Source organism: Antedon bifida, chromosome 4 (assembly GCF_963402885.1).
Source record: "Antedon bifida chromosome 4, ecAntBifi1.1, whole genome shotgun sequence".
NCBI classification, from domain to species: domain Eukaryota; kingdom Metazoa; phylum Echinodermata; class Crinoidea; order Comatulida; family Antedonidae; genus Antedon; species Antedon bifida.
Window position 1 is genome coordinate 3,571,006 of NC_136229.1, and position 12,733 is coordinate 3,583,738.

Below are 12,733 nucleotides of genomic sequence, written 5' to 3' on the forward strand. Positions count from 1 at the left end.
AATAGTAATTTTTTTTCTTCACACACTTGACGTTCCTACACACGCAACCTGTTAGTTCCTATTGTCACCACGTTCAGGTTTTAACAACACATGGCACCTGGAGACCTTGTCAATTCTTTTATTTTGAATTGATTGAGGGACATTTGTCTGCTATTAGACACTCATCTTCCCAGTTTGTGAGTTACCGTAATGGTCCACTAACCGACTGGATAATATCAAATAGGCTATATAAAATACAGGGTGGCAATTAGAAGTCTTATGACCCATTTCAATAACTAATACTTCACGATTATAGACACATGTCTGTGGTTATTGGCAGGCTGTATTGGATCGCTTTCATCATTAACCAAACTCTTTCTACACAAAAAGTTCAATACTGTAGATTAAAAAGAAATAACAATAGCGTTTCCTCGTAAATTCCAATGATGACATCATCATAAAATATTTGACAGTAACAAAAGAAAACATGTGCAGTAAGTTAAACACATGTTTTTATTATGCTTTTAAAAGTTGTTGATTGAAACATTAACCCGGATTTCAACCTGAGGAATGGTAAAAAAGTTTATTGAAACAGAAAAATATCAATTTAAGAACTGTAGCATGTTTTTAATATTTTACAATGCTTTGAAAAGTTTTTTTCAGTACTATAGTTAAGTAAACATCAAGGATGCAACCAAATAAGAATTTTTGAAAAGAAAATTTAATTAAAAACAAACTTCACAATTGTACCAAGTATATAAAACCCACAGTACCATTAATAATACAGGCCTACACCAACTTTTTTTTTAAACAAACATCAGCAAGCCTTTAGTAACTCGGGTCAAAGTTTGCTGTTTTTGGAGACTAAAATCTTTGGCACGATATGATTATTATCTACCTGGGAATCTTACCACTGTCAAAGTACCTTAGGCTACAGGTGGTGGTCTATGTACTGATCATTTTAGTAAACAAACTTGTATACTTGAATGACTTTTGATGAACCTAAATCAGGAATCTACTTCACTTTCCAGTAGGATACCAGAATACAGTATTCAACAAGGTTCTAAATATATTCTACTGCTAGCTACTGTAATTAGTTGTGTGTTTATAATAATAATAATTTCGCCAGTTTAGCATAGCAAAAAGCTATACAAAACAACCTTATTGCTATACATTTCTGAAACTACAATACAAAACTATGTTTCTCAACTCAAAATTCTGTTTGATTAGCAATATTGCTAAACAAATTTTTAAGTTGAAATTTTTCCCTGCAGTACTGTACCGTATTGGATACAGTTAAAATCAGTTACTGATGTTATTGTTAATGCAGTAATATTTTTACTGTAAATAAAAGAAAAATAAATAGATTTTAATAATTAAATCTGAGATCTCAAACAAACCTTATTTTCGTTCTTGAGCCCACAGTTCATCATTTTTTAAATCATACAGTAAATTATTAAATTATTTTTTATTATGTGATGAATAAATAAATAAAATAAATATTTATTATTAAAAATTCTAAAAATAAATTGCACATGGAAGTCCTTTCTAAAATGAACATGATTGATGATTTAAGCCTGTACTTCCTTTAAACTTATGTAATTAATTTCTTGGCGATTGTTCAATCAAAAGAAATCTATTTATTCACAAATACTGTAGAAATAGAAAGAATGACTGAAATAAAGTTTTTAGCATTAAAAAAAACACAAAACTCAAGTAGTATAGAAAGTAAATTCGGTTGGATTAGTAATATTGGGAAGGAAATGATCTTAGCATTATCCTAAACTTGATGATTCAGGTCGGCCTGTATATTAGTAATATACTGTACCCTCATAAATGTAAAGTGTACTACCACAGGATTGTGTTGCTTTAAAGCACAACTTACTTGTGAATTTGTGTATTACTACTATCTACTATTATTTAATTAACAAATGTTGAGGTTAAGGTTTATCGCAAATACAGTAGTTTGATTTCATGACGACCATCATTGCACAATGTACGATGGGAAGGGTTTGGAAGCAAAAGTCACTACGCGTACGTCCAAACAACAAATCACATATGTACGTGATGTTTGCTCCCAAATCCTTCCCATGTGTCGTGCACGCTATTTGCAATAAACCTTATTACGGAAAGCAAAGTCTAAATCTCAAATTCATGTATTTTACGTAAACCGGTCAAGATGTTAAAGTTAAAGTTTGCCTTTTACTCACTTCAATTTGAATTATAATGCAAAGTTCTATATTAGACATTTGTGTAGAAGTTTAAGAAAAGACCTTTCTTTGATCTCTTGTACTTAGGCCTGGTCACCCATTCTATTCAAACACTTAGGCTATACAGTATGTTTAGGCCCTTCTGTCTATTCTGATCTAGTACTGTATATTGCTTAAAAACCCCTTTCCTTTTTATGTCAATTAAACAGACCTTTACTCTACCTCTGGGGAAATTACTTTTTAGAAACCTTTTATCACTAATTAGTTATAATTAACTTCAATTTACCAATTATAATCTACTTAATAAATGTTTTAAGTATTTTTACAAATTTACCTTTTAGAAGTTACTACTACAAACTAGTTCACTTTTAATTTGTGGAAAATATGCATAGATAGAAAGGTAGGTCATAAACAAACAAAAAAATTTTTGCTAAGAGGAGATGAATTGCTTCAATGCAAAAATGCTTTGATCAAAGCCATACTGTACTTTGACAAATATCAAGAGATTCTAAGATACACGCCACTGAATATAAATTCTAAACAAACAAATATGATCAGAATTATAGCTTCAAATTGTTGTATTGTCAACAAAATTTGCAGTGACATATTTTTAAATATAAATAAATAGTTTGTGCAGGAAAATTTCTCACGCATAGTTTAAAAAAAATATTGTTATGACTTTTTAAAGTACAATACAATACTTTATGAAAACTAAATTTGTATTTGCTCACGTAGTGATTTGATAAAACATGCATTTCATCAAGAATCTGGTTGAGAGGTTCACAAAACGAATAATTTTAGCTTCATTCAAGAGATGTTCATACTGTAACTAGGTAAGGCTAACATTAATAATGACAGTTCTACGCACCTGACCCACCTCCCTGACCCCCATCCTGCTAGCTACAGTATATAATATTTGAGTCACTTAGGCAGAGTACAATTAGGTTACGTAACTGCTTCTCTGAATAACAAATGGTTTGAAAGGCTTTGAAAAAAACACCTGTAAAAAACATCAACATATTTAGGAGAACAACTTTAGTCTGTCCACCTGTGAAGCCAACAAGACATGGTGTGTTCCGTCATGTTCCTAAAAGGTGATGAAATAATTCTTGCTTAACTTTACTCTACTTTTAAATGATTTATTACCATGCAAAAATGGAAATATTTGCAGCAACAGTTGATTTCTGACCCTAAAATCTACAAAAACACTTTGGCTCCATTATCAGCTTACAGAAGACTTAAATCATACCGTACAAGTCCCTAATGTCTCTGAAAAAAAATAATTTCATCCTATTCTCTGCATGAAAAGTTTGCTCATTGGGAGAACTTTTCAATCAGGTTTTTTTTTAAGAGTTCAAACATTTAATGTTATTATTTTGTCGAAGTATACAGGTGTTGCGCAATGAAAGATTTTATTTATTTTAAAAAAAATGGATTTAGTATTATATAAGGAAAGATGATGGTTTACTGTGTACAGTCTGTAGCATTTGTAATGCAGTCGTGGTTGGATGTGTTTAAATAAGTTGTTAAATTGTGTTACTAATATTAGTCATAAATTTGTTTCAATAGAATTGCACAAATGATATCATAAATCTTCTTTGCATGCCAAGCGATAATGTTTTAGAAGATTCAACATATAACTTGATTAGCATAACAATTATTATTTGCAACTATGTATAAAGTCAAAATCAAAACTAGTAGTTCATATCTAGGCCTGTAAAATGTTTGGCAATAGTTTTTAAAGATATTGTAGGCCTACGTTACATACTTTCCTGAGTATGTACACAGCATGGAATGGTAAACTACGAAACAAGGGTGAAGAGTGCCATTTTAACAGGAATTGTGTCTGCCTGATCAGCAGGATGGAAACATGGAAGGTAGGTTACGCGATTGACACCAGATTTCAACGCAGTTTCTATGCATCAGCAAAATAGTCTGTACTGTATGTCCAAATTTGTTAGTAATCTGTAAGATATTTACCTTAAGATCAAGATGAACTATATTCTGGTCATGCAAGAATTGAACGCCCTCAAGCACCTGTCTGACTAGACGACGTACTTCGTTTTCGGTAAATGCTTCTCCTTTCTCAGCAACACAGTACGGGTGAATCTCTCCACCACGGGCACTAAAAAAAGTAATAAAATAATTTTAAAAAAGTGTACAGTAAATGTTAATGGTTTGTTAATCAACATTAATAAACAAGAACAACACATATATTTTTGATAATTTTAACTTGAAGTGTAATGATTGTTTTTTAACCTACAGTAGAATTCCTCCTTTCTGACATGTCTATGCAGGGGATCTAGGAAAGACCCTTATTCAGGGGAATTTTTAGAACAATTTCAATAAAAATCAGTAAATTCTGCTTACATCCGAACCAATAAAGTACCAGACAAAGTTCAAAGTTTCTTAATTGTTTCTACTGTAGAGGTAAAAATCAAGGATGCAGAAAGTATGACAAAGGTAGATCAATTGAACAAAAGATTCAAAGCTGAAAAGAAACACCTTAAGGGAAGGTAACTGATAAATACTACCATAAAACAAGAATAAAAAGTATATTTTTGTCACCACGTAGGACGCATCCCTGTGTGTATACTGGCGCCTGTCTAGTGACAGTTGGGTGCAGTTCAATGCAGGGCCAAGGAAAGCACACAAAATATAGTACAATTGACTCTCTCAATACCGGACTCTCCGAAAAACTCTCCCAAAACCAGACTTTTCTCAAGTTCTAAATGGTCAACAAATTCCTTTTTATCATTATAAACACATTCCGAATAGCGACACTTTCCGGAAAACCAGACATATTTAGTCAGCCCAAAGGTGTCCGGTATTGGGAGAGTTGACTGTATAGAACGTGAGTACTAATATAACATAATATATCGTTGATTACTATATGTTATGTTTCGGACTCCGACAATGAGTATAAACACTTCAAATATAGTGGTTTTTGGATGGCTTTATTCTCACTGAACATTTATAACTACATGTGCTCCATTTTATATCTTTCTTAATCTCTCTATCTGCCGCCCTCTATCAGACGTTATGTCTTGTGTATTGGAGGGTTACACTAATAATATGTAGCGAATAAAACACTGTAAATGTTTTTTCCTGTGAATAATTTTATTGCTTTAAAAATAGTTTTTGATGCACAACTTGTATACGATGAACAAGAGGCAAAACTAAAAACAAAACACTGCCACGATTTGTACTACAGTGACCGTGTATCAAAGTGGGTACTAATCCGCTAACTCACAGTGCCATGGATAATGCCGTAAACAAGCTTAAACGTGTTATTATTGGTTACGTAGCCATCATAGCACAACATATGCATGATTAATGCGGTTTCTAAATTTACCCGGCGAATGGTTTAATAGAACGAAATACTGATTGATAATAATGATTTGACTGCATTTGAATATCTTGTGAAACTAACAATAACATGCAAAATCTTTGATGAAAATGACTATTTGACTATTGTGATAACCGACTTCATGATAGAAAAATAAAATAACTAATATTATTTCTGAGACATAAAGGGCTTTGATATAAAGCAACAGTGATACTAGAATCAAGTTTATTTAATATTGTTTATATCCATTCATTCCAAGTTATCCTATAAACAAAATTCAACAAATATGTTAATATTTTAAGTTTAACAAGGGAAGAGTGACCTGGTTTAACTGTGATTTTTTTTTTAAACTTCAAACATTTAAATGAATAACAATCTGTTCTGATAGACTTATTCAGATGTACTGTATTTGAAATAATTTGAAACATTCCTTTGTTAGGAGATGACTTGAACACTGTAATCCTTTCAAAACAATAGAACTCTGTCCTTTGTCAGAAATTCAAGATTATATACAGTGTAGCTCAATTTTATTATCCTTTGTGTATCTGGGTTAATCTATTGTTTATTGTGAAATTTATACTGTACTTGGTAAAGCATGATTATTACAATATAAAATACTGAATTAACTTAGTGAAATTGGGTCGATGCAGAATTGTTTTGAAAGTAAGATGCATAGAGACACCTCTATTGACCTGCAATGTTCAGCATAAAAAAGAACTACTGTAGTAAGAAAAGAAAATTTTAAATTTTGTAAACGATAAACTTTATTGAAGAAATGCTTTTGTATCAGCGGAACACCTTTATTTATACAAGGCAATATAAAAACAAAAAGAAAATTATCAAAAATAACATTGAAATCTTAATAATAATAATACAGTATATGAATATCATATTTAAAACAAAGGTTTTTGTTAACAGTCCTCCCACAACGTAGTTTCAGCAGAAACGGGTCATCAAATTATACAGTACAGTATATCATAACTTTATCAAATTATGTGCCTATACAGTATTACTATTATTATGGTATTTTTATATTATTTTATCAAATTATATAGGGCTATACCATATATTTATCAAGAATGTATTATTTGTGGAAAATCAATAAACAACCATCAGGCCTTGTCTTTTGAAAATTAGTAGTAGTAGTACAGTAGTTACTAGGTGTGCTGTTTGTATTTTGGTGTGTAGAAATTTAAGCGTGTTGTAAATCGCACACCTCAAGGCCTTAAAAGACAATCTCTGAAACATATCGTAATTGATGATATGCAGCAGAAACAGGGCCTACAACAATTTTCTGTTTGTGTAGAGTGTCAGATAGGATGTACTTACATAATCCAGTCACTTTGCTAATTAATGTAATAAATAAAGCGGTAAATGTTAACAAATCGGAAGGATTGATATTTATCAAGATAAGCAGACCCTTGTTCAAACTAAGAATGTTTTTGAGTAAGTAAAGTGGAACAGAGTGAGAACCTGTTTTACATAGTAAATGTTGCGGCTTTTCATAAAAACTTCAAAGAGATTTCATTCAAAGGATTTTACACAATTGAACAAAATATGAAATATTTCGCAGAAATTGTTAACAATAACATAATGATTCATAATAGAAAATACGAGCAGAACAAAATTATTTTGACATAGTGGTGATAAACAACTCTAGTCTTAACTGTTGTTTACATGGATGTACCGTGAACTCATCATACTGTACTTTACTCTAAATTGTAGGTGGCTTTAATCGAGGTTTATACGAGGGCTTAAAAGATAAAGATACTTACTATTCCAAGACAAGAATGACCTCATGTTGCGTCTCGTAAACTTCAAAAAGGTCAATGAGTCGAGGATGGTCATTGGTCAGTTCTAGAATCTGAATCTCCTTGATGATGTCACCTCTGCAATCCTTGCCTTTCTTCCTTTTACGGATAAACTTAGCTGCATAGTATTTCTGGGTCTTCTTATGTTGGAATTTACGCACCACAGCAAAGCGACCTCTATAGATAGAAAATACAATATTAAAACATTGTTTTTATCATAGATTGTAATAATGTAACTCAGTTTTAAGATGGTCAGTGCCTAATTTCTGAATTATTTCCAAGGTAGTGTGTTGGTTACTATACTAGTATCCCCATTTTCCACTTTCTCTGGAAAAAAATTAGAAACAAGTATTTCTCCACTGATTTATGTCATGGGGTCTATATATCCACCAAAAAAAAAAAGTTCAAGATTATCGGGCCTGGGGAAAGCTGCCATTTTGATAAAGACAAAATGTAGTTCCATCAAGTTTTTGGAAGGGTCCTGCTGAATCGCCTGAATTATAATTTCCATTTTTTCTCATTTTACACCATACAAATTTATAATTTGAAAGCACAGTACATAACTTTACAGAATTACTCTGTAAAAGAGATTACTTTGAATTAGTTTTTGAACTTTTTTAAGATTAAATACTGAGTGTTGTACAGTAAGATGCTTAAATAGAAACTACACATAATTGTTTAATTAACTATAAAACTCCTAGACAACCAGTTATTCACCAATTTAGCTTAGAAAAAAGATTTATGGTTAGTACATTTCACTGAAATAGTCATGCATATGCTTAACGTGTGAAATTGATTATTATCTCTTTTTGGACTGTGACAAATGTATTCCGATTTCATTTCCTACTTGATTGAGTGGAGACAATAAATGGGCACTTGACGGGAGATAAGGGGCTTTTATTAGCACTTCCGTCGTTTGCCAATCCAATTCTAATATATCTCATCATAATCATGTGCTTACAGTTAGTATTTATTTTATGAAAAATAACCAAAGTTTATATTAATTTATGACTGAATATATTATATACTATAATAAATGTTTGATCTTGAATTTTACTTAAATTCTATTTGTGTTTTACTAATAGTTCAGTTCAAACTACTTAACAAAGCCACTAAAAATATTATATTTATGACTTAATAAAACATTCATTCCCGACAATATTTATGGCCAGGAAAATCGATTACTGCTGAATTATATTGAAAAAATTTTCCCAATACTTTTTTACTTATAAATACTTTTTCTTTTATTTAATCTTTTTTTAAGTTAAACTTTTCACTTCTATTTTTTCTTCTAAAAAAGTTATTGAAATAGTCTATTCCTATAAATAAAGTATATTTTGTTCTTTTTTTCATCTAGAAGTTTGTTTATACAGTTTCTTTATTTATTCTAAACTATTTTAAAATCCCATCTCTTCCTTCTTCCTAGTAACTAAGCACAATACAGTAGATACCAAGTATTATGATTCAAAATGAAATTAACAGAAATATACAGTACACCGCATAGATGCCACGTGCGAAGACCAAATTCTCTTTGAAATACCATACTTTGATGTTGCCTGCTTTACCAGATAGTTACAAAAAGTTATTCTTTTGCTGTGTTTACTTCCCACTGTTAAAGTATAATAAGTAGATTTAAGTCAGTTATAGTAACAATATAAAGAGTTGGGTGTTTGAATGATTGTATTCAAATGATAGCACTGTGCATTGTTTTCACAGCTCAGTTGGTTTGCCATTCAAACAAACAGTGGGGGAAAAATATGGACAACGTTCAGGTCTGAGCATGGAGTGAAGAATAAGTCTCACCTCCCTGGTCTCAGGAAGTACATACTGTATGTACTGTATTAATTATTACTATTGAAAATGAAATAAGAATTTCATAAACTGTGGAAAAGTGGATAGAAGTAAGTGTACTGTAGTGGATAATTAAATCAAATATTCTTTAATGTCGTTTAAATCAATAAAACATCAATTAAATAATGATTAAGAAAGTACAGTAAAGTAAATCCATACTCTTTTGGTTTCCATTTAAAACAAACTAAAGTACTGTTGTAACTTACAGTAGAAAATAGTTGTGTTTACTGAAATACTTGTTTCTACTTTTCGAGTTATATCTCGCTCTTCAAGGAGAAAGGGCTATTGTTGGTTTATCCAGGTAAGCTAGGCACGAAATTTACTGGAAATTACTGGTACTAGAAGAAGGGTCCACCACACTCGATAGATTTTTTTTTTTTTATAGAATAATATTTTGCATTATTGTATAATACAATAATGCAAAATATTAGACAACATTCATGTTATCTACACAATGACACATTGAAGATGCTTCACAAGGTTGATGGGTTTATGGTAGGACGTTAGGGTGGGTCACAATTGGGGGTACATCTGTGTTATGTTACTGAGTGGTAATACTGTGAGGAGTACAATGAGCCCAGACATCTGTTAGCCTTCTGTACTTTTCAGCTGAACAAATCTCAGTTCCAGCTGGTACTGCAGTAACAGTAACCACCATTTTACTCTATTATATAAAGACTGTGTGTCATTGGTGGTCAAGATGGCAAACTCAACAACATTTTGTGGTTTACTGTACTATTATATATGCAATTGGCACTTGAAATCATAATTTTGTGTCATCATTACAAAACAAACTTTACCATAAGGTCGTATTATTTTAGGTAATTGGATCTTTTAAGTTTAATCATACAGGATGTAAAAGATCCTATTGAGCATGTTCAGATGTATTCTGGACATGTTTAAGATTACATAAACACTAAACACATTGACAGATAATACAGTATCCCATGGTCAACTCTTGTGTCAGACTCTCAAATGAAGTCTACTACTTTAAGGAAGGATTTTATTAATTTATTTCAACCTTGGATTGAACTTTTTACATGAGAAAGCCAGTTTGTGAATTGTAATTGTAAATCGTACAACATTACACAAACTCAGTTTACCAAATACACAGGCTTTTCTTAGTTTTTTATTTATCTTATTTTACCTTCTTTTTATAGAGGGTGACTCTAAACAGCGTATGCTGACAATCAAGAGTGAATTATGGTAAATGAAGATTGATGAGTTGATGAGTTGATGAGTTATGGTAAATGTCTGTGTATGACAGTGGCTTAACTTTATTTTATAGTGCCAATTTCTTAATTCAAAATATTACACAAATATAAACATTTTGTATTTTTCCAAAGGGTGTCTGACCTTTTAATGAAGTGCAACCTGTCATCAAGAACAAATATATCATTGAAATTAAGCAACGACGAAGAAACGAAAAGAAAGGAACGGATGAAAAGGACCTGCTGCTTGATTACACAAATCGTTTCAAAGCGACTAAAATTAAACAATCACATTTTCTTTCCATAATACTGTAATAATAATATGCTTACTGTACATAGATGACAAAATGTTATGAAACAATATACATTGTTGTGAAACCTGAACTGTAAAATGAACTGTTGATCAGCAGATGGAAAAGATAATTACTTCAATTAGCCTAATTAACAATAATTAATTAACTGTTTTTGTAACTGATATAAGTTGGCTGTTGGTTGGAGGGGCGTAAAAAGACTGCTGAGAACACAAAACAAGCAACATGTGTGTTTTACTAAAAATTTTAACAATAACACAAATCTGGTTTAAATATGCCAGTACAGTAGCAGCTGAATTGAATTCATGAATAAAACATATTCAGTATAAAAAACATTAGGTATTTTACTGGATAGAAAATCTAAACATTTTATCAAGAAATTCTCCATAGAATCTAAAGAAGCAAACACTTTAGTTTATCCATCTTTTGTTATCTACAGTAAACTAATTATAATAATTATCCTTTTTATTTTCATTGACAATTTTACAGATTTTCCTCTTTCACATAGAGAAAATGCAGTACAGTATGAAGCAAACTAGTTTGATAAAAGTGTGATGTGCCCAAATATGGTAGTGATATGCTTAAATATGGTAGTTGATATGACATCATCATGTTCATATGGGCACATCACATTTTTTTGTTACATAAGTTTGATAGTGAAGAAGAGCTTTACAGGAAGGAACTCACTGTATTCCCAGGACCTTTGACTTAAAAGGAGGAAGGCAGCAGCAGGGGGTCTAGGAGATGCATTTATAACCCCTATTGAGAAGGAAGTCTTCAAAACACCAATTCATAATTAGGTTTAATGTGATCATATTCTACTGTAATTGTAACGCTATGAATTTTTATTTATTGTCCATATACATTGTATCAGTTTCATACATGATCCCATGCTTCATATCGTACACCTAAGACAGGTGAGATACACCGCTGATCCACAAGAAAGGGTCATGTGAACAATCAATTCTGTATAGTCGTCTTCTAAATATTAACATCCAATACATGATCCTACTGTGTACACCTGACACAAGAGAATTTACCCAAAAGGGATGCGTACTATTGGACAAGAAAGGTCATGTGAACAATAAATTCTGTATAGTCTTTATTTTTAACATCAAATACTGTACATGATGATGATCCTACTGTGCACACCTGACACAAGAGAATTTATCCAAAAAGGGATGCGTCCTATTGGACAAGAAAGGTCATGTGAACTTCCTACAGTAGCAACAATGAACATTCACTACACAGATAGTTATGATATAAAATCCACTGTGAATCTCATAAGATCCCACTGTGTACACCTTAGATTGAAGAATTTACCCAAAGGGATGCGTACCGCCAGACGAGATGAGGTCGTGCGAACTTTACCTTGAGCTTCAGGAAGATTAAAGGCGGTAGCGATTCCCACAGGAACCGTACACAAGCAATAACTGATGAAAGAAGCTATCAACCTGCTCAGCTGTACAATAGTACATTAACTGAGAGCGATTCCTTTATTCAATGCTATTAATATTATTATGAATATGGAATAATTCTATGCATTACTTTGGGAATAGTATTAGTACAGTACATCTTAGCTTGAATGAGACAGCTGGTGGAATGTTAAAATAACACAATTTTAAATCCCCTTCTCTAAATTATATTAAATATTAGTGAATAGTGTAGAGTGTACAAAGCCAAACCTCATGTATGTACATTCATTATTATTATCAATTAATTCATTCTTATTTGGTAACAAAACTACAGTATATAAAATGACTTGAAATTTGACTTGCTTGGTTGTCAGTGTAACAGAAAACAATAGAACACCAACAAGTACAAGAAATGCTAGACAATCACATTGTTTATTGTGCTTGCTTAAACCAGTAAGCACACACAAACAACTTATGGAACACTACCATAGGGGCTGTGCTGTCTATAATGCTAAACAATTCTATGTTTCATGGAATGTTGAGAAAACTACAGTATTGTTTGTAGGTACTATAAGACAGCTATTCAACAAAAGCTT

At 31.6% G+C, this 12,733-nt stretch overlaps 1 protein-coding gene across 1 annotated transcript in view; it reads right to left on the reverse strand.

The window, feature by feature from the left end:
- The window catches only part of LOC144839901 (serine/threonine-protein kinase 17A-like), a 32,550-nt gene that overhangs the window by 16,512 nt on the left and 3,305 nt on the right, over positions 1–12,733 (reverse strand). The window contains exons 2-3 of the mRNA XM_078695480.1: positions 7,314–7,526; positions 4,170–4,314 (exon numbers count right to left, since the gene is read on the reverse strand). Coding sequence (XP_078551606.1) covers positions 4,170–4,314; positions 7,314–7,526 — 358 coding nt within the window. The remainder of the gene's footprint in view (positions 1–4,169; positions 4,315–7,313; positions 7,527–12,733) is intronic.